The 24,161-nt window shown below is 35.6% G+C and overlaps 1 protein-coding gene across 4 annotated transcripts in view; it reads left to right on the plus strand.

Moving 5' to 3' along the window:
* The first annotated feature begins 473 nt into the window (after positions 1-473).
* The window catches only part of COL11A1 (collagen type XI alpha 1 chain), a 220,433-nt gene continuing 196,745 nt past the window's right edge, over positions 474-24,161 (plus strand). For 2 of the 4 annotated variants that reach the window (XM_081306561.1, XM_081306564.1), the window contains exons 1-2: positions 640-1,062; positions 23,033-23,200. In XM_081306561.1, coding sequence (XP_081162687.1) covers positions 957-1,062; positions 23,033-23,200 — 274 coding nt within the window. In that variant the 5' untranslated portion in view covers positions 640-956. Of the gene's footprint in view, positions 544-639; positions 1,063-23,032; positions 23,201-24,161 lie in introns of those variants that run through there. The other 2 variants (XM_081306562.1, XM_081306563.1) reach the window with 2 other exon arrangements.

Here is a 24,161-nt window from a genome sequence, read left to right on the forward strand (position 1 = left end):
GCCACCTTCATTCATTTCTTATTCTCGGTTTAAAAAATAGTAAAAATACTTTTCGGAGCAGTCAGCGCAATGAGTCCGCTGATTCCACGTCTGCCACACGAAGCAGATTTTTGCAACAAGGATAAGGTTACGGCTGCCAGCCCAGGACTCCAGCGGTGTGGCCGATCAAACGCTGCTGGCCTTCTCCCCTCCCCCTCGGACGAACGAGAGGCTAACAGAAGGGTGCAAGTAGACAAGTAGCTGTTTTTATTGAATACAGAAGCTCCTTGAAAACTCCGTGTGCTCTGGGGCTCTCCTGCAATTCCTTTCATTCCCAAAGTGCAGGAGCCAAGCACGCGTCCCGCGTAGCTCCCTCCCATTTCTTTTCGAGGATTTGGGTAGGAGAGGAGGGAGGAGAGGAATGGAGAGTTGGGGGGTTAGTTGGTGGGCTGGGCCTGCAGAAGTCCTGATTCTTGGGCAGAGGGAGAGGGGGGCGGGCTCCGAGCCTCCCGAGAGGCGTGTGATTGGGTCTGACCCTCAGTCTGCTAGTCAGTTTCGCCCGGGGTAAGGGAAGGGGGGCGCAGGGAGGGCGGGGAGGAGAGTGGGCGGAGGAGGGGGCTGCCCGGAGCTTCTCGTCCTGCCCACTGACGGCATGAAACCTTTAGGGGTACGCAGTACTCTCAGCTTTTTGGTTGAAGCCCCTCATCTGCTTTCAGTCTGAAGGCAGGGCCCGGCCGAGGACGGAACGGAGGGTCCCAGTCGGCGGGGCCAAGTGAGAGGGAGAGGAGGGGGCGAGAGACAGGAAGGAAGCAAACCATCAAATTTAAAAGAAAAAAAAAAAAGCCCTTTGACTTTTTACCTCCTCTCCCTCCCCAATGGCTGTGTAGCAAACATCGGCAAAATCTTGGAAGGGACGAAGTCGGTCTGCAATCGCAATTCGTGGGTTGAGTTCACAGTTGTGAGCGCGGGGCTCGGAGATGGAGCCGTGGTCCTCTAGGTGGAAAACGAAACGGTGGCTCTGGGATTTCACCATAACAACCCTCGCACTGACTTTCTTCTTCCAAGTTAGAGAGGTCAGAGGAGGTAAGGAAAAATGGATTTGGGGGGTGGGTGGGATATTGCCGTCGGTCTTTCTCCTTTTTTGCGCCCCTCCCCCTTCCCCCTCAAAAATTCTCTTAAATAAAATCCAGATTGTAGCTGCCACCAGGTTGGAAGTGGAAAGCGGAGCCTTGAGGGATGGATGTAGGCGGGACAGTAATGGGAGAGGAGGTAGGTAGCTGGGAAAAAGATCTGTCAGGCACAGAGCTGGCTGAAAATGCCTTTCGCCACTTTCCAGTCTCTTTGAAAAGGAGGAAAAATATTACCTTGAACAGAGGGGCAGTTGTACAAAGCTTTTTGTTTGAGGTACAGTTCTCAGAACTGCCCTTTGAACAAATCTTTTTTGGTTTCTTCAGGTCCTAACTAGTGGGAATATCTTTTTAAGGGTGAGCTGAGGAGAAAATATAGAGAAAGGGTATAAAATGAACCTTGATAAAGTTCTTTGTCTGCAACGAAGTGAGAAACAGGCTGTTTTACTTTGGGGGATATAAGAGAAACCTGGGGGGGGGGGGATGAATCTGGAAGATTGAGAACACTTTGTGAGTGGTGTATGTGTGTGTGTGTGTGTGTGTGTGTGTGTGTGTGTCACTTTGAAGCGATTTTCAGTGGAAAACACTCCACAGATTATAAGGAAAGGGCTCAAGATAGGGAGAACACTTTTCTCTGAATTTCAGCTCCCTCCTTCTATGAGATCCCCCTCCCCCGCTCCCCCAAATACTTCTTCTTGCAGGTTGGACGTGCAGTTCTTTTGGAGAATGATGAAAGTCGCCAAGCAAATGGGGTGGGGGTGGAGGAATAGGGATTGGGAGGGAAGGGGAGGGGGCGTGGGGGGGGGTGGGAGGAGAGAGGTAAGGAAAAGTTCCTACGTGGCACCACCAAATATTGAATGACCAGACCTGCTCAGAAGACTGCAGCCCTGTCAGTACCCAAGGAGGGAGAGCGACTTCACTCCTCCTCTCGGCCTCCTCCCTCCCTGGCCCCTCCCTTTCCCGAAAAAGCATCTGGAGGCTGCGGTCCGTTAGGTGCTGTAGACACTGCAGGCAGGCTAAAGCCTTTGGAGTTCTGGGAGCGCCAGCAATTTACAGTAGGAAGCAAGCTTTCTCAAAAGTGCGGAGAGAAGCCCGGGAATAGGAAGGAGGTTGGGGAAGAGAGGATAAGGGAGAAACAAATGAAAAAAAAAAAAAAATGCCAGCCCCAAATGGGCAGTTTAGCAGAAACCCGAGCCTGGTCCTGAGTCAGATGCCAAGATCTGAGCTCTCCCTCATGAAAGTTAGCGCTCCTGGAAGTCAGACCCTGCCACCACATCGGTATTCCTACTGCAAGCTTTGGTTTTCCCCTTCCAGAGTGGCAGGCAGCGCTAGATTACTCTTGCCTGTGAAGCTTCCTGGTGACTACAGTTAGAACTTCTAATGACGACTATATTTGACTTTTGAAATGCGTTATATGGATTATGTTACTTCATTTCCACATTTTAAAGGACAAATAGGCATCTTTGAGAGTAGAATACATCAAAAATTTTGCATTTTACCTTTGGTACCTGGTCACCACTTGGATTGGTCAATCCTGTCAGCAGTTCTGCCCTCTGCTGGTTTTGTTTATTATTTGGAATTCAAACATCTGCCACAGTGAAAGGCCTCCTAAAGTCCCTCTGACTATAAGAGATGTTGGGAAAGGACACTTGATTAAGGAGGAATGGATATAGCAGTTCTTCTTCAGCATGTTGCACACACATGTAGGCATGAGTATTTTTATGGCAGCTGTTTATTTAAAAATGTGGAAACTGAGAAATTCTTCAGTGAAGACTGATGAACTAAATGTTCAAAGCACATTATTCTATGAATTTGCCAAATGGATTATTTAACTGAAAATACAGATTTTTCTTTTCCACATTGGGCCTTCAGTAAAGTTCTAAGAATATAAGAAAAAAATTTCTATGCTTTCAATTTTTTATTTTCAAAATGGGTACATACCTGAAACACTTGTAAACAAACATCTCAGTAGTACACCAAATAAATGATAGAAAAATAAACTTCTGTTGTATAAAGCCAAGTAATGCGAGAAATAGTGAAGTATAAGGATCAGGTGCTGTTGGATTTTGCTTCTCATTTTTAATGAAATATCTTGAAAATTATATGACACTTTAGATATTCATATTGCAGGATTTTGATGTTTGGTATATTAAGACATTTGGTGCTTTTTGCTTTGTGAGAGGCATATTTATTTACATCTATTCTTGTTGCCTGATATATGTCCAAAAATAAATTATATTACATTAATGTTTAAAGGAGGAACACTGACTTCAAATTCCGAATCAACACATAAGGGAAAAATAAACTCAGTGTCAAGCACTAAAACAAGTCTTTATATTTGTAGTTGAGGAATGAGTAAGATTTTATACCAGTTTCTAAATAAAGGCATTATACTCTAACATCATACTATAACTTATTGATTTCCCTGAGGTGCAGTTGTGTGGTTCAGTACTAAACCCCAAAAAATAAATTTAAAACAGTCTTTTTCATATAAAATTAGATCATTGAAGACTGAAAAAGTTCTGGGTTCATAATAAAGTTAAACTTTAAAGAAAATAATTCAAGAGAAATATCTTGGAAGTGAATGGATAAAATAAATTGATTTTGCACAGTCATTTTAGTTTGAAAATCCAAACTAGGGAAACTTTAACATATGTATTAAAAATTTTTAATCTTAACTAAGATTTAGTGTAAAAGGATTAGGTAAAGATTAGGTGGAATTTTAAGAAACTGGCATTATATCAGCTTCAAGTTTATGTTTCATATATTTGTTTTATCTCAGGACTGTGTGTGTGTGTGTGTGTGTGTGTGTGTGTGTGAGAGAGAGAGAGAGAGAGAGAGAGAGAGAGAGAGAGACAGGGCTCACACTAAAAAGACAGGCCATGACTTACTATAGGTAGGACCTGAGATTTTCCTGGAATTTATATTGACTGCAGTATGGTTGTATTAAGAAAGATGATTTCCTATATGAGTTTTAGCAGGTGTTTGAATAAGAGGTATCTATAATTGAATACTAAGAAAATTAATACCTAATTGAAGCTTTTTTAAAATTAGAATGGTATTCAGCTTTTGGTAGGTAAGCCAATATGTCTTACAAAATGTTGATAAAATTTCAGAAAAAAAATTTAGAAGGAATTTTGGTAGCTTGTCAGCTATTGGTACTGAACTTTGCTGAAGTGTTGTTTTGAGTGCCCAGGATCAGCAGGTGAAATGGTGCTGGCTTCCAGAGTGTGTGCTAATCCAACCTTGCAAGGAAAGCAGATTTGTTCCCTTCGGTTACTTAATTAGAAATCAGTTAAAAGATGGTATGTGTCTGTGATAACAAATGCAGCATTTGGTAGGATTATTAATATTGTGTCTTACCATTTGTTTTTTTTAAATTCAAACTTGATGAAATCTATAATAGAGAAAAAGTAAAGTTAAAAGTTCGCTCCTGGGAAATACCTCCCTAGATGTGTTATGCAGACAGTGTGACTTCAGGTGGCACATACATTGTCAGTTAGTTACAAACACTTTCACTTAATTGTCTATTAGTTTTGAAATTGTTTATTAATATCTCAAAGTGACAATTTGCTTTAAAGTATGAGGACTCTTTAGGAGATATCTGTAGAGTTTTAAAATTATAAAGTAGCAAAATGGGAAATGTATTTCTATAGAGTATGATTTCTTACAATTTAATTTTTTAAAGATTTCTTAATTATTTTGACTAATGATTAAATTAGAAAGACTGTATTGTTGGTCAAGTTAAGTTAGCCCTAAAATGCAGCACAGCAAACCACCTCTTTTTGTATCTGTGGGTTGGCTTTTTATCCGATAAAAATGTGTAAATAGTTACCTTTCTTTTCTAAAAATGTTCTTGTCTGAGATAAGTTTTGCTCTGGCCAATTTATCAAGGCTCTGGTTTATTTATCATTGTCTATCAATTGATAACAAGAATACAAATCAAGCTTGGTTGAACAAGTTTGTGTAATAAAAAGATAAATCTTTCAAAGAAAAGGTGTGTTGATGAGATTTCTTTCTTGACAATGCTAGAGCTAGGAATTCTAGTAATTGCTTATCAATCCTAACTTCTTATTTACTAATGAAGAATCTAAGGTACAGAAGGTTGTTAGCTTAATATTTTCTCATAAAAATATAAGAATATATATTTTTTTCTGAGGGTATAGGGTGAAGATCTGTAATAGTGATGAGAAATAGCTTTTTTGATACATGGATGAGACTTGATAGATTTACCAAATATTACCTAATGGTATGTTTGCTGGAGTTTAGGTAAATAAGAAGGTGGATTAATAGATAGGGAAATAGTGTTACAGAGTGCATTTCAGAATTCCTCAATTTTCTAAGTTTGGAGAAAGACAATTTTTGATCATTTCATCATAGAAATATTGTTAAGATACCTAATTGATTCTATAAGGCTATATGCATCAGATTAGAAAGGGTAATAATTTCTGATTTTTTTGTATTCGTTTATTGTTGGAATAAGAACTTAGGTTTTTTATTTTTTTATTTTTATTTGTTAATTCTCTGTAAAGTTGTTGACAGAGGACCAGGTCTGAATTTGAATTTTCAAGAAGCTAAGAAAATAGCATATTTTTATAAACAAAGAAAATAAATGGTCTGATGTTAATTTGAGTTGATTTTATATTATATTTTATGTCATATAGCCTTGATTCATAAGTCAGATGATCATTAGGATGTTATGCACTCATTATGTGTTAACAATCATTTTTCTCATACATCGTCAAATTTAGAAAAAAACAAGAGATAACTTAATAGTGCAAATTCCAATTGAAGTTTTTATTTTGAATTATCTAAGCAGCTGAAACTACATACCTTTTTTTTGTCAATAAAGGGACAGTTTATTTACAGGAAATACTCTTAATGGATTACTATGATATCTGTGATGCTATCATCATTTCTGACAAATTTTATCATCACATATGAAATTATGAGGAAAGAAAGAAAATTTTTACTTTATATCTCAACAGTTATTTCTCAAAATCCAACCGTTAAGAGCTAGTGTTTCTAATAAATTAAGAGTTGTTCCATCCTTAGGGTAAAGCAATGTCCTTAAGGTCCTGAAAATGATACTGTGGAAGCATTTACTATGAGTTATAGTAGGGAGTAACAATTTATATAAGCATGGTGTTTTATAAATAATGAGGCATCTCCATCATTTCACATATTTTTAATGATTAAGTTTAGGTATATAATAGCCAAAATTTCACTGGATCCTAAATACACTTTTCTTAGCTCTCCATCTTTGGAGAAATAATTAAGGGCAGTTGGTTTGTTCATTAGGAATTCAAGGCAGCTACAAAGTGTGGGCAGATTGCTGGTCTGCATTTCTGCTTTCTTTACTCCTTCATTTCCCTCATTTAAAACTGGGGAAATGTGACCTGAGCTGGGAGTGGTGAGAGGAAACCAAAGTTGTTTTTTTCTTTTCTTTTCTTTTCTTTTTTTTAACCATTGAAGCTTTTTTCGCTAGCAAAGAAGAAAGTAATGCATAAATGTTATAAAAAGGTGAAATGTCCCCTAAATTCTCTCACTAAAGAGTCAACTTTAAGTGCAATTTACAGTGCAGCTTTTAGTATACACTATTGCCTTCCTAAATTTAGACATTTTCCTCCTAATTTCCCTTATAATTTAATTCAAAATCTTGGTCTTTTTTTTTCCTTTATTTTGTGAATTGCCTTCTCTATTTGGATGCATGTAATACATTTATTTTTCCTGCTTACAAACTGTAATATAATTTTATTTTACAGGTAAATGTTTTTTCTCCTTTCACTTTTGTTAGGATAGCATGAATAATACTAGTTTATAGAGAAGATGAAAGACAATTTTAAAGTGATTTAGCAAGTAATATCTATTTATCAGTTGCAGTCCTTGGCCTACTACTGACTTGGCTAGTGGTTCTTTAGACATTGGCTGATCACCAGACCTACTGTTATCTGGTAAAATAAACTCTTTGCTTGCTGTGCATGGAATTAGAGACAGTGCTATTAATTTAGGAGAAAGAACTCAGAGAAAAGAAAGGTTATCATATTTCAGAGTAAGAGAGCAGCTTAAATACGACTTGACAATTGAGAACTAAAACAAACCTGTGTAAAAGTGCTTTAGCACAATCAACTTTTGCAATCCCCGCAAACCTTCTTTTTTTTTTTTTTTCTTAAAAAGCATTTCTTTCTTATTTTAACCAAATTTAATTGCTCTTGAATGGCCTGGGACTGAACAGGAAAATGAAGGTCCCTATTCATAGAACTTGAGCGCATAGAGTATCAGTGGAAGCTTCCTTCCTCTGTCTGACTGGTAAACTGACATCCGGGCCTAAAGGAATGAACCTTAGACAGTGTGAGGTAGTTGGCTTTCCTTCCTCACTTAGATTTTCACATACAACTTCCTGAAAGGATGACTGCCAGAAAGAGTAGTGGTTGCGATGCTTGACTAGGCTTGTAAGAATTCTAGTGCGTACTTGATGCTCTTAGCTCTGCCGAAAACATGAGTCATGCATGATGTTGAAGAGATGTCTTTGGTTCTCTCTTGATTAGTCTAACAGTGGTGTGCTGGCTATCACTCTTCTTTTTGAATGCTGGTGAGTCTTCACAACACTTCACTGACTTTGAGCATAAATTGTCTGAATGGTTGGGCATGACACAGAGTGCCCTTCAGTGTGTGGCCCCTGTGTGTGTTCTATGACCAGACGTTTCTCTCCTCTCCAGTGCCACTCCTATTGACCCAGCACATCAGCCTTGTTAATCTCCTTGCTTGATTTTTTTTTTCCTGTCTTGAAATTCTTTCCCTGGAATATCTGTTCTCTTCCCATCTATCAAGTACTCACTTTCTCTCAGTTTATATCTCAGGATTTAACTCAGTTGGTCGCTGATCCATGAAATCTTTCCTCATATCTCCAGGAAGATACAGATAGTGAGAGCTAACACATTGTGTACCAGGTTTTCTTGAAACTTCATAGAGAATCCCGTTTTGTTCTGACAGTTGTCCTGGAAATCAGCTGATATCAGAATATCTGTTTTACCCATGAGGGACCTGAAAAATAGATAATAAAAAGTTAATTATTTTGTCTAAAGTCACACAGTAAGTGATAGACCCTGGATTGAAACACAGATAATCTTGCTCCAGAGTCCTGGCTTTTAACCACTTTGATGTTTACTTTAAAAAAAAATTAGAGCTTCATAGTTATGCATAGTAGTTGGGTTTATCCTGATAAACTCATTCATGCATGGAAATCGATTTCAGTTCACAATGCTCCCCAATCCGTCCCTCTTTCCCCTCAGATCCACCCTGCCCTAGCCCAATCTCCTTCCTCTACTAGATTTCCTTTCCGACTGCTTTTGCACAGAGCTCTGGATTTGTCTTTTGAGGATGATGCTCTGGGGGCCTAACATCGAAGCATAAATCATGCATCTGTAGCACAGTAAGCCTCATGTCAACCGTGTGAATAACTTGAGTCTACAAGGAGAGATGTAAAGAGGCCCTGGGAAAGGCTAATTTTACCATTCATATAGCTCTTCATCCTACATTTAGGTTCCATAGTGGAAGCCATATCAACACTTAGCCATTTTATGGACAAACTGCTGCACAAGAGGTGAGGGAAAAGAGACAGGGAGTCGCTGGGAGCCATCATCAATTACTTTGGTTCCTTTGACTTATTTAAGAAGTTCATAGATGTGTCCATTGAAGTTCAAGGTATAGACTGGGGTTAACTTGGTTAAATTAAGTAGCACATTCAATCAGAATTTATGGCAGGGAACATCAGGTCTTATTCTACTTTTGGGGATTGATGTATATATATGTTTGCTTATTGCTTTCAATATAAAAATACCAGACCTGATTATCCAAAAATTATTCGGAATATCATCAACTAGGGGAATATAACTGAAAGACACATAGCTTACAAAAAATAAACCTTACAGTTTTAAACAATTACTCATTTATATGCCAGCTTTCCTCTTGAGGTGGTTGGGTAGCTATAAGTGTGACTTCATTTTATCCGTCTCCCCAGTGTCTGTCACAATGACAGAATGTACAGTATCTAATTGCTGTTATTTGGGTCATTAATTGTCTTACTTTTTCACTAAGTGTACTGGAGCAAAGTTAAAATCTAATTAACATGGAGTGATGTGAAGTTAAAGTTTGGGACCTCCTCTCATGTCATATTATTATCAGTGATTATATATCCCCTGCCCCCCTTTTCTTTACTCAATCTCAAAAGTAAACAAGTTGGAATTTATTTCTAGCTTTTTCATCTGGAAAAATGTTTTGGACATTCTCTTCAAAAATGCTTCTGAATATTTGTAGCTACTTATATTACCTCTAAGATTGTGGTTTGCTATAAGATATTATATATATATATATAATAAATGATCATTTCCCCTTTTTACTGGTGAATGGGAAAGGAAAGTATAATTCAAGAATATCCCACTGTAAAATGGGTAATTTGAAATATTACTGTCATATAGTCATTTTTGAGTCTTTCATTTAGTTTGTGTGTATTGGAGATTAATTGTCTGACTTTGCTTAATAACAGAGAAATGATAACCTACCTATGTATGATTATTTTAAAAAAGTAATTATTTGGATTAGAAGTAATTTATAGGGCTGGGGATGTGGCTCGGGCGGTCGCTCGCCTGGCGTGCGTGCGGCCCGGGTTCGATCCTCAGCACCACATACCAGCAAAGATGTTATGTCCGCCGAGAACTAAAAAATAAATATAAAAAAGAAGTAATTTATATAATCATATGTATTATAGTTATTATATTATGAATTAGTATCTTCAACACAAGTTTCAAGTGCTTATAACATTGATAGACAGTAGTTGTAGAATTGTTTTGAAGAGCTGGGCACAGTGGCACACACCTGTAATCCCAGCAACTTGGAAAACTTAGGCAGGAAAATGGAAAATTTGGGGCCAGCCTCAGCAATTTAGCAAGACCCTCTCTCAAAATACAATACAAATAGGGCTGGGGATGTGGTTCAGTGGTTAAGCACCCCTGGTTCAATCCCCACTATAAAAAAATTGTTTTTATATTCTGTTCCTATTTTATATTTTAGTTAGATCAAAAGCACTAAGATGTGTGCTTTTATCTATTCAAATGTGTCCAAAGTGCATAGAGCAAGCCATGCAATAGGCATTGGATAAGTCTTCACGGAAAGACTTATTCTTTAATTACCTAAACAAAAAACACAGATGTGATACATATGGTGATGTGTATGAATTGCTGTCCAGGTTTACATAAATACATTGAGCCTATTTCTGCTGAAGTTTTTATGATCTTCTAAAACCATCTATGTCTGGTTGCCTCCAGGCCACCTGTGATTCTACCTTGATCGTGTTTCCAGTTTGCAGACCATTGCTTTTTCTCTAGACTTTATCTCCTTCAGGAATACTTCACTGCAACCTTGAAGATGGGGACGTTGACTTTGCACAACCTCCTAAAACACACTGTACTTACCCCAAACTTGAATACTTATCACAGAATATTTTTGATGCAGTAAAAGCAGGAAACCCATCTCCTTTACCTATGTAACGCTAGCATTTAGCACCGTATGTGGAGCATAATAGATGGAAAATAAAACATTTGTCAAAAGAATTAATGAATGAATGAATTCATAAGCAAAGGCTTTTCACTAAAGAGGATAGGGAATTGATTGCTGGCTTAGAATCACAATTATTTCCAATCTTAACCCTGAGGATTTTGATTGAGTAGATTTTGAATGGAATCCAAGCCTGGGTGCTTTATAAAGTTATGTAGATAATTGGGAGGCAAAGCCAAGGGTCTATAACCCATCTGTAATAGAAAATAAATATATCCAAAAATGAGAATGTACTTCACTTGTATAACAAGACACTGTGAGTTAAGTGGAAGATAATTATTGCTGCAATCTTTTGATAAATACTGTATTGCCAAACTGCATTGACTCTGCAAGAACTGAATTGAGTAGTTCACTTGATTATAATACAGAAAATAATTTCTTTTAATCCTCGTCTCCAAATCATATGACAAATTAGATGTCAATGAGCATTGTTCTTGTCAGCATGAAAGCTGAACGGCAATATAATTTTAGTGTTTAGTGATTAGCTCTTTAAAAACCTTGACTATTTTTAATCAGAAGTGGTGTACTTTTCAAACATCCACTCTCAATGGGCTGTTCTTTCTTTTCTTCACCATACATGGAATTTTGGTCTTATTTTTGCTTTCACATTTCTGTCTGTGTAAGTATTTTGTTATAACAAAATTGGGGATAGAGTATGTCAATAACTTCAGATTTTAAATGACTTTCACCTTCTGGGAACCACCAGTATGTTAGATGCCACAGCTACAAAGACAGAATTTCAATTTCTGTTTTCATGGAATGTGAATATTGCTATAACAGTGGCATGAAAAGCTGATTAATTAATAAAAGCTGATTAATATTATAATATTAATTTATTTATTAATAAATATTTATCAAAGTCCTCTTATGGACTTATGCTAGATTCTAAGCTCATTCATTCAATCACATATCCAGTTAGAGGTTATTATGTTGGAGGTTATTATGTGCTCAGACTAGTTGCTAGGCAAAGTTAGTCACAATCCTGCCTCATTGAATTTATGATCTACTTGAGAAGAGAGTAATCAATCAGTCATGCAAGTAGATATACAACTACAATGCTAGATGCTTTGAAGGAGAGGTGCATGGTTTTAGAAGAACACAGAATAGAAACTCAGTAAGGCCGAAGAAGGCTTCCCTGAGAAATAACAATTGGGCATTGAATAATCAAATTAAGTGAGGAGGAAAGAATGTTCCAGGCAGTGACATGAGGGCCTGAAGCAGAAGGGCAAATGACTCCACAAAGGACCCGAATAAAGGACTTGAAAAAATGCAGTCTGGCGAGAACAGAAGAAAAGGGGTATATGTGAGGTAAGGTTGGGGAAGTGGGCAGTGCACACATAACACAAGATCATATGGTTATATTTTTTCTGCATGGCATAGAATCACATGAATAAGTAGAAAGTACAGGAAGGCTATTTGTTCAGTTGGCAGGGTCAGTGCATATTTGCTGCCTCTACGATCTTAGTTTATTGTCACCATTGGATCCTCTGACAAATAATCAGGCTACTGGGGCTATGCTCCTTTTTCTGGAATAGTAAACCATAGTAAAATCACCAGGTGTTCTCAACAATTATAGGACATTTAAATTATACTTCATCATAGACTTGGAAATATATAAATAAATAAGTAATCTTATTTATATAAGATTACTTATTTATATAAATAAAATATAAATCAGTAATCTTCCTATTTTATAAGGGAATAAGGGAATACATGAAACAAATATATTTACACATTTATCAAAACTTATAAGACAAAAAGAAGTGGCTTAACATCTCTAAATCTTATGTGACAGTTTTGGCAATTAGCCAAATTACAGTATCATAGGATAACATTTGTGATTTTTTTTTAATTTCTAAGGATTAATATTAGACTATGTTCTCTATTTTAATTGAGAAGACAAAATATTTATTGTAAGCATTTTTAGGTCATAAAAATTTCCTTCAAAGGAAGACACATCAAATGGTTTTTAGGTAATACCATAATTAATTAATTACAGATTTGAATAAACTTTAACCTTTGTATCATTAATAATAAAGTTTTACTTAACCCAGATCTTTCCCCTGAATTATATATCTACTTGCATAGTTGACTCTCTATTCAGTTGTGCCCTAGTGGTATTTAAGTCATCTCAAACTCCTCTCCTAAAACCTGTCTCTTTCAGTTTTCTCAATCTGCTTATGGCAACACAATGGATCATGATGGTCAAGTAAGAAAACAAGGTCAGCTGTGACTCTTTTTCTCTCATAGCCTATATTTAACCTGTCAGCAACTCCTGTCTGTTCAATCATCAGTATATATTCAGAATCTGACCCCGTACTTCATTGCTCAGTCCAAGAAAGTCATCATTTCACATGTGGAGGATTGCAAGTACTTCCTAACTGCTATGGGATTCTGTTCTAGTGCCCTTTCAGTTAGTCTCAAAACAGCAGTCACAGAGGTCTGATAAAATAAGTTGAGTGGGAAGTCTCTGTTCCTTCATTTTAATTTTCTATGAAGCTAAACCTGCTCTGAAAAAATAAGTCATAGAAACAGTTGGTTCATATCACCTTTCCCCCTTTAACCTTTCAATGGTTTTCCATCTCACTTGAAATAAAATCAAACGTCCTTGGATTAATATAATATAGTTCACCTTCAATAGACCCTCATTCTCACTTCGATGACCTCACCTTTTATATCCTTCTTACATCTTTTGGATGAGACGATGTCTTCTTACATTTTTTCCAACATTCTGAGCCAATTCTTATGTTAGTTCTTTGCACTTGTTATTTTTTCTTAGAATCTTTTTTTTTTTCAAAAACATCAAGGTATATGAGCCCCCTATGACTGTCCAGACTTTATGTAAATAATCTTTTTCAGTGAGTGTTTTCCTTGCCTTCTTTATTTGATATCACACTCCACACCTTTACAACCTTCCTTTGTGCTGTTTTCTCCATGTATTTTTATCCTGTGTACTATTCAGATATTTGTATTGTATTAAAAATAATGATGTATTTAAGTTATGGAGATTTTGTTTTAATGTTTTACAGAAAATTTTGAATTAAATGTTGAATTATTTTATTCTGGAGTATAAATATTGCCTTAAATTATTTGGATTTTTAGATGCTTGCAGAATTTAGATCACACATGTCCTATAATTCCCACAGCATAGTTTAATTTTTTAAAGTATGCATAATTTTCACATAGTTACTGTGACAGTCAAATCCCACATACAAAAGCACTTTTCTTATTTGATTGATGCCATGGACCTAGATCCAGCTGTTCTAAGAGATGGTGGCTGTAAATTGTAGTGCTAACTTTACTTTATTTCACTGGTTTAAGAGAGCAATGATGTTGGTACCCTGAGAGTGGATAGGAGACATTTTCAGCTAAAGAACTAGAAAGCAATTATAATTAGATATTGTGAAGGACATGTACCCATATGCTGATGTTCAAGAAAAATTCTTTTATTGTTTCTTATTAAGGATAAATTTAGCATTGCTCTCAAACTCTGGATAGGTCAAAATTAGAATAATAAATAGTCCATAATTGGATGTGGATTCAAATGATTTTTGTGGGAGTCACTTTTTTACATTAGTTATATTTCAGAATATTTTACTGGTTCTTTTTTTTTAAACCTTTGAACTGTGAGTTTCACTGTGAAATTGACTTTTTTAAAATTTTTTTTTATTGTTGGTTGTTCAAAACATTACATAGTTCTTGACATATCATATTTCACACTTTGATTCAAGTGGGTTATGAACTCCCATTTTTACCCCGTATACAGATTGCAGAATCACATCAGTTACACTTCCATTGATTTACATATTCCCATACTAGTGTCGTATTCTGCTGCCTTTCCTATCCTCTACTATCCCCCTGAAATTGACTTTTTAAAGCTAGTATTTTCAGAACAGTGCAAATAGGCTTACCAGGTGCTTGATTTGAGAAATTAATCATAAAATTCATAACACTCCATGTTACTGGTTTATGTTGCCATTGTCCTTGACATTTTCAATTTGAATATTGGACACTCATTTTCTTCCAAGATGTCTGTCAAAATCTAGAACTATGAGATACCTATATTTATGATATTTGTATTATCTCTCTGTGTGTATGTACAATGAATTATGTTAAGAAAACATAGTCTTATTAATGACAATACATTTTATTTGATTATAAAACCCTATGGGGGAAAACTGAATTCTAAATAGTAGTATGGAAAATGTCCCATATCCAAGAGTAATTAATGTAAACTATACAACTTCTGAGAGTTTCTCATATATCATTACAGTTTTCTAATGTATTTAATCAAGTCATTTTTTCCATTTTATTCTGCTTTATGAATATTAGATTACAGAATATTAATAATAATTCTGGCCATTGTAGCTAAAATGGGTTGTATTGGGACATAGGAAACACCTATGATTTCTATTGAAATTATTTGCCCACATGATCTTATGAAGGTAAACTTACATACTATTATAAGTGATATGTATATTTAAAATAAGTGAAAGAATAGTACCAGAGGAAATATTATATATTAAATTTTAAATTTTTTAATAAATAACTCACATCAGGGTTACTATGTTTATGTTTCATCAATTTCTATCAAAGCAAACATAAAATAAAAGGAAAATTCTAATGATATCAGCATAATAATTTCAATATGAGCATTCCCGGGAGATTGCTAAGCAATACATAATTTTCCTGCATAGCATGTAATGTACATTTAGAGATAGTAAACTGCTCAGTATTCTACTGTATTACAAAGGGATTTTCCCAAGAGAAAATAGATAACAGGAATCAAGTTAATTATAGCTATGTGGAGATGTGGAAGGGACTTACTGAAACTATGTGTTCAGAAAGATTGAAATTTCCAGGGAATAATTTTTTTTTTTCTTTGCAGTACTGGGGACTGAATGTTGAACTTGGGGCATTCTTATTACTGAGCTACATCCCTAGGCCATTTATATTTTATTTTAGGATCTCACTAATTTGCCCAGCCCATCCTTGAACTTGCAATCCTCCCACCTCAGCCTCCTGAGTAGCCTGCATTGCAGGCATTATTTACTATGGGTTAGACACAATAATTAACTGCCTTCGCATTTTCTCAGAGATTAAAATTCCTTATCATATCTAATTCTCAAAGTAAGGTTGAGTTGAGAAAACTAATTCTTGGTGGGGTTAGTAATTACCCAAAGTCATACAGAAAATAAATCCTTAGCTTGGTTAGAAGTTGGGCAGTTCAAACTGCAGAAACTGACGTATCGATTGCTATTTATACACTTGTCAGATCCCAAGTTGTAGATTCTTTATCAAGAGATCTCATGATTTTGAAAGAGAGTAGTGCATTGCTAGTAGGTCAGTTACAATGAATAATCACTTCTCTCTCCTTTTCAGTCCTACATTCCCTATCGCATACACATAGTAGTACTCTTGATACTCCCCTGGGGCAGCAAAGCATTTTGTGACTGGGCAGGAGATGGTTTAGAATCCTTTAAAAAAATTTCCATTCCTTTCTTTGATGATATCTTTCATATATTGCCTTTGATGTGAGGTATAAGGTGAGGGTAAGTGAATCTCTAGAATTTGAGACAACATCCACATTAGAAAGGCCTTTTTACACCTGTTTCTTATCATACCTGAATCGAACTTGGAAATCTCTTCAAATTATTATTGGTTAATATCACTTCCAACCTTCTTCATTTCCCTTTTAGATTGATGAGAAAGATATTTCAACTCAGAGTCTGGATATCGCTACTCATTCATTTATTTGTGAAATATATCTCTATTGATTATTTTCTGTGTTTCAACTTCTATCCTTTGGCAGTACAACAGTGAATATGAATATCACTGTTCACTATCAGAGGGTTAACAATTTATCAGGGTAGACAAATGTTAATAAACTGTGAGAGAGAGAAAGAAATGAATTAAGTAATGTGTGCAAATAACAAGAAATCATATTATTTTTTTAGATTGTGTCCAAGACCATATTGTGCAGAGTCATGATTATAAAATTAGGAAAATGAAATACCATGTGTTATTCAAGGGGAATATAGGCTACTATGAGAGAGTTCCACTGCCTGGGAAAATAAAGGTTTCCTAGAAAATGACATACTTAGGTTTAGACCAAAACATTGACTAGTTTGGGATCTACCTGTTTTTATCCCTGTTTGCACATTATATTCAGCTGGGAAAATTTTAAAACATGGATGATGCTTGGGCCTCACCACAGTTATTCCAGTTTGTTAATTCTGGGGTGGGACACAGGCATCCATATGTTTTAAAAGCTCTCCAGGTGATTCTGTTTTTTCTTTTCTTTCTTTTTTTGGTACTGGGGATTGAATTCAGGGGCAATTTGTGACTGAGCTACATTCCCAGCCCTTTTTATTTTTTATCTGAAACAGAATCTTGCTAAGTTGCTTAGGGCCTGGCTAAGTTGCCCAGACTGGCTTTGAATTTAGGATCCTCTTGCCTCAGTCTCCTGAGTTGCTGGGGTTACAGGAATGCACTACCATGTCCAGATCCAAATTATTCTAACATCAGGGTTAAAAAAAAATGAGTCAACTATTCATAGCCAATGAAGGAAGATAAAGAGATTAAAGTACATCTTACAAACTGAAAGAAGTTTATTCCAATTGGGACAATAAATCTGGGGGTGAGGAGTGGATATGTATGGAACAAATATTTTTGAGGCCCCGGTATGTCTTTTCTATTGACCTAGAGATGGCTTGCTTATGGCAAGTGAATTTAGGACAGGGGTGTGATGTTTGTCCAGAGGTGTCAGTAGCATGGTGCATCAAAGGAGAATTTGGACAGCTGAACGTGTTAAATGTTGGACTTGAACAAGCATGAATTTTTTCCTTTCCTTGAACTCCGTACCTTGCTGTATCTGTGTTGTCATAATTGCCATTTCTTTCTTTCTCCTCTTCACTGATTAATCCTAGTTAGCCTTTAGGACTTAGCATAAGAAGGTTGAATGATAAATATGTCAGCCATTGTGGGCCATACAAACTCTGTTGCAACTGTGCAGCACTGTCATACTGTGAAAGCAGTTATGAACAATAAATGAATAGTGTGGCTATGTCCCAATAAAATATTTATTTATGAATGCCGAAATTGAAATTTCATATATTTTATGTGTGTGTGTGTGTGTGTGTGTGTGTGTGGTTCTGGGAATTGAACCCAGGACCTTGTACATGTAAGGCAAGCACTCTACCAACTGAGCTATATCCTCAGCCCCAAATTTCATATAGTTTTAATATCTCCTAAAATATTATGCATTATTTTGAGTTTTTGACTATTGACAAATGTAAAACCATTCTTATTTTATGCACCATATAAAGATAGGCAGCAAAAATATCTTAATCCAAAGGCATAGTTTCCCCAACCACTATGCCATTCGAAGACATTGTAACAAATAAAATTTTGTTCTGGCAGAAGCTCTTTGAGGTAAATATTTTTGTTATTCTCATTTTACAGATGTAGAAACTGAGGCACAGAGCCGTTGGGAAATATGTCCAAATCATATAGATACTAATGGAATTCAGAAGCAGCCGGGCTCTTTAACACCACGTCATGCTGTCTTCATTACTGTCATGGAAGTGTGTGAAGGAGATTAGAGGAGAAAATAAAGAAAAACAGTCAAAGCATTTTGAGGTGTTAGATCAATAATCTGTGGGGATGCTGAAATAACAGGGAGAAAATGACCAGAGACCCACAACCAAAGTGACTGATGACTGAGTGAGGACATTCAAGAGTCAATGGAACGCAATAGAGAGGATATATTAGGATCTCAGATTTTTAAATTTGATGACCAAACACTCCTGTGACCTTCAGAGAAAGTTGCTTCTAAATATTTCCACACGTTTCACTTTCAACCACCATTTTATGTAGTTCAAGTGTGTGTGTATATGTGTATTTACAAGAGGGAAGGCTTCCAGAAAGTCTGCTTTCAGTGTGGTAAGAGCACTGAGTGAGGATGGAATTAGCGGGTAAGGAGAGATCATAAAGGGCATGCAGCAGAGGATGGAACTGGAAGGATAAGTGTTATTTTGGTTCAAAGCTTCATTCCATGGTACTTGGCTCTATCATTTTTTGGCCTGAGGTAAGGCAGCACATCATGACTACATTATGTGGTAGAGAAAAATCTGTCCACTTCCTGGCAGCTGGAAGCAAAGAGAGAAGGAGAAGAAGATACTGAGGTACCAAATCCCCCCTCAAAATCATGCCCCCAGTCGCTTAACTTTCTTCCACTAGGCCCTACCTCCTCAAGTTTTCAGCACCACCCAATAGTGTCTGTGAGGGACAGTCAAGCTCCAAACCATAGCAAATGGCCTTTGTAGTAGAGTAATGGGCTCTGATATACTGTTCTTCTATTTAAATTTACCAACGATGTGCATTAAAAGGCAGGAAGATATTATTGAACAATTGGATACGCCAGAAATGTTTAATGATGGTCTTTGATATCAGTTAGAAACAGAAGTAATGAAAATATTTAGGGCATTTAAAATTGCTTTAAATATTGGAAATTTCATTTTTTATATATATTGCATAAAAAATTACTTACTTTAATCTTAAAAGTTTCTGCTAACAAAATTTAAATTTCTCTGGTGTGTGTGTATGTGTGTGTGTGTGTGTGTGTGTGTGTGTTTAAATAACAGGCAGAATTTCAAAGTGGCTTTAATTTATTATTTAGTTCAGTTAAAAAGTTTTATATATTATTAGCTCAATTACTGTACCTTTTCAGAAAAAAATTTAATTAAAATCTTTACAATATGTTCCTGTTTTTTACCATTTTTTGAGGAGAGATTTATGGTTTGTATCATGGACTCTATAAAGAACTTTGCCAGACTTTAAAAGGAGAACCTTTATTTTGAAATCTGTACAGAGATTGTGTTTTTACCACATTCATTTCAGAGCAGAAAGGAACAAATGTGACAAAGTTTGTGCCCTTGGAAAAGGTCATTGTGTTAAGAAATATTATAGAGAAAAGGAAATTTGTGATCATAGGTATGCTGTTTACCTATGCCTAGTTTTGACCGTGACCATGGGGCTGCATTATTTTCTTCACTAAATTACAGACTCCATGGCTGTGTTCATGTCTGTTCTGGAGTCTTATTCAGCTCTGCTTTTGAAAATGGCTTTTCACAAAGATAAAATAAAATAAGCGGATAAGATTGTGGCTTTCATTAACGTTCTCCTTTGTAGTAATTTATATCCTGGAACATGAATTGAGTTTAATTTAAAATATCAACATGAGGAATCAGTTAACTGGCTCAAGATAATTTTAGACTATTATATGTATGTTGTAGGTCTTTTTTTTTTTTGTAGTTTTCCTTTGTGGATATAGCAGTGAGGGTGTTGCAGTGGAAAAAGCATATACTTGATATTTACATAGATCTCAGAACTATCTTGAATTTCCTCTTTTATTCTAAATTCTTTCACCTGTAGCATGGGGATACAAAAGTAGGTTTGTGAGGGTCCATGCCCGTAATGGACCTAGTCTAGTGACCAGTGCATGCATATTAGGCTGCCCGGATGTGGCAGTTACTCTAATGGCTATTTTCTTTGTTTAATGATAAGAGAAAATTAGACAAGAAGAATGGTCAGGTATTCCACTGGCCTAAAAAATGGCCATTGTAAACAGAGACTAGTGAAAAAAAAGTTTCCAAACACATTATAATTTTTAAAAATTCCAAAATTGAACTAAAGAATACCATACTTAGTAGAGTTAAAGATTCCTTTGAAATGTCTGAATTCTATAAAAAAAAACATTTTCTTTTTAAACTTGGAAAAATGTGTGTCCTACCGCATAGTGTACGGATTTTCATTCAGAAGCTTGATGTAATTGGTAGAAGGACTTCATTATTAAAGGAAATTATATCTATTATACTGTATAAGGCAAGTTATATAAAGCTTAAGTCACATGTTTGAAAATATAGAAGTTAGTATTTCTGAAAAAGTAAGGAACTAAGGAAAAGATAAGATGCACAATGTTCAAAAACCAAAATTCAGTCATTCATTCATGTATTCTATGCCAGATTGATAATTACTGTAAAATTATTGGTTGAAATTGTAAGTTTCAAAGAGCAAAATCCTGTTGTAGGTCAGCCTCTACTTCATGGGGTATGCTAAATTAAGGTGATGGTATTTCCTGATTCCAAAATCAGTCCCATTTTCATGAAGTCATCCCAGAAACAGTGTTTATGAAGCAAATTGTGTTCTGAAATGTGATGACAATTCTATTCTACTATAACTTTTTCAATCAATAACCTTCTTTCTTTCAGACACAAATGAGGCAAATAGTGCTGTTTACACCTATATAAATGTAAATGATGTCTCTTACTTAGTTACTGGAACATAAATAGTGTCTCCCCAATTAGAATTTAAAGATATATACTAGTCATTTTTTTCACCACTGTGACCAAAATACTTGCCAAGAACAAACTTAACAGAGGAAAGGTTTATTTTGGACACACAGTTTCAGAGGTCTTAGTTCCTGGTTGGCCAACTCCATTCCTCTGGGCCCGAGATGAGGCAGAACATCATGACAGAAGGGTATGGTGGAGGAAAGGTGCTCAGGTCATGGGATCTGAGAAGGAGAGAGAGAGAGAGAGAGAGAGAGAGAGAGAGAGAGAGAGAGAGAGAGAGAGAGAGAGAGAGAGAGAGAGAAGAGAGAGAGAGGTACAGATATAGTCCCTAACACCATGCCTCCAATTCTTCTAGCCCTATGCAACCTGCCTACAGTCCGTTTAGCTAACAGTGGATTAATCCAGCCAATGAATTAGGCCCTAATCATTGACTAAAAATCCCACTTATGAACCTTGATACATTGGGACTCATGCTTTCAACACATGAGCTATTGGGGGGCATTCAGATACAAACCATAATAATATGTGACATAAGAACTATATGTAAGTCATGCTGAGTGACACATTGGTCAACACATGGCCTACTTTCAATATTCTTTTTAGAACACATACAGGAAGCCTGTAGATCATAAGTACATTGAGTAATATAGTTTCCATAGTCCATTTTTATAGCAGTATTTACACTAATCAATTAATGTTTTGACTTAGTGGATTAAATAATGTATAGCTGTGGACCAGAGAATTTGAAGGTCAAAAATATCCAGTTTGTCCTTTTTTGTCTGGTGTATTTCATGTAACATAATGATTTGAAGGTTCATCTAGGTTGTAGTTGATTCCTTATTTCATGGTCTGTTTCCAGTGTGGTGGTGAGAAAATTTGATGCGTCAGAACTTAATGCTTTCATACCTTTTCTACCTCTGGTTATTATGAAACTGCTGCAATTGGCATACAACTCCTCATCAAGTCCTGAATTTGAGCCTTTGGGGCACATACCTATTAGTGAAATTGATGATGAGACATTTTTACTTCTATGTTTAGAGAAATATTGTTTAGTTTCACTTGCATTAAGTTTCTAGAATAGGCAACTTCATAGGGACATAAAGTGGATTACAGCTTACTAGAGGTAGGAGAAGAAATATGGGAATGGGAAATTATTGCATGGTGGTTACAAAATTGCTGTTTGGAGTGATAAAAATGCTTCAGAAATGGATAATAGTGATAATTGCACAACACTGTGAGTGTAATTATGACTACTGATTGAAGAATGGGAAATTTTTACGTTATATATATTTTACTGTAATTTAAAAGAGATAGTATAATATGCTACAAACCATTGAATTGTATACTATATGGTATGTGAGTTTTATACCATTGAAGCTGGTTATCCAAATAAGACACACTTGGAAAAGGAAAGTTTAAGATTCCAAACTTATTTTATGTTGACTCTACACAGTAGTTGGAGATAGAATGAATTGGATTTGGGAAATAGATGCTTCCATCAAAAGTAACATTAAATACTGTAGGGCTACGTGAGGGGGACAATCAACTCCAGGAGTTTCAGTTTCCACTGTAAAGCATAAAGCAATGGCATAAAATAACTACAAATTTAGAGGGTAAAAATCTATATATAGATACCTAATATATACTCACAGACACAGGTACATGTACATTCACACACATATATACATATACTGTATAGACAAAATTAAATTTCAAATACACATACCAACACATTCTATTTTGTGTATTCATAATTTTATTCTAGATTTTGCATTTGAGAATGTTCATATGGTTTCTATTATGATCTTTAACCCCACTCCATAGACACTCATTCATATGCTTGGGAAGGTATGGTAAACAGTAGATTTGAAGGATGGAATGACATAATATTTTCTGTATTAAAATATTCCATTTTATTTTAGATTGTCTTTTTAATTATTTTTTAAACTTATTTTTCAGCTGCTCCAGTTGATGTACTTAAAGCACTAGATTTTCACAATTCTCCAGAGGGAATATCAAAAACAACAGGATTTTGCACAAACAGAAAGAACTCTCAAGGTTCAGATACTGCTTACAGAGTTTCAAAGCTAGCACAACTCAGTGCCCCAACTAAACAGTTATTTCCAGGTATGTTCAGTTTATTGTGAGTCCTACTATTACTGCTACTGTTGTTACTACTAAGTCTCCTTTGTCTATTTCTTTGCTAATGACTATTTCTTTTTACCATTCTATATAATACCCAATTATAGGTTGAAATATAATTTGATCATATATCAGTTAACAAATACATTGTGATCACCAAAGTGATGAAATGAAAATAATTATTGCCAATCTTTTAATTCAGCACAATCACAGAAAATATGCTTATTTTAACACTTAATAATTCATAAGTTCAACATGACAGAATGCGAAGGCAGCATTTTATGACTATTCTATTTTTGTATGTGATCATGTAGAACTTCTTCATTGGGGAAATGGGAATTGGAAGGAGACCTTACTCTTACTGATTAGTTTGTTTAATAGGCATGTGGATTTAGACATAATTAATATGTATTTTCATAAGACTAATATTTAATACTGTTTCTGTTGAAAGAAACACTTCTGTGGTAGATATTAATTTTGCATTAACTTTGCATGCTATTCTTATCTGAAATATAATAAAAGCTAGTCACATCTCATAGTTACTGGGAGTTCTGGGACTAGAGATTTTCTAAGACTTCACCTAGCAGGGTTTCATAATGGTATGGAAAAATACATGGTAAATAATTTCTTTTCTTCTATGAAAGTACTAATTGATCTCATAACACTAATTATCTAGAAATTATGATACTGTGGGAAAGGGGAATTGAATGGTGAATGAAAATTTCTGAGTATCAAGTTTTCTAAGCAGGTAGCTCCTTGCACCTACTTGCAGTTGATACATGACAAGTTATTTATCCTTATAAATTTAAGTTAGGTGTCCTAATCCCTTTTTAACAGAGGAGGAAACAGTTTCACAGATGCTGACTCGACCAAGTTATAGAGGGATCAATATTTAATCCACATTTGTTTTTCTCCAAGGCCAATATTTCATATATTATAAAATTTA

This window comes from Spermophilus citellus (genome assembly GCF_964194105.1).
Source record: "Spermophilus citellus genome assembly, chromosome: 9".
Classification (NCBI taxonomy): Eukaryota; Metazoa; Chordata; class Mammalia; order Rodentia; family Sciuridae; genus Spermophilus; species Spermophilus citellus.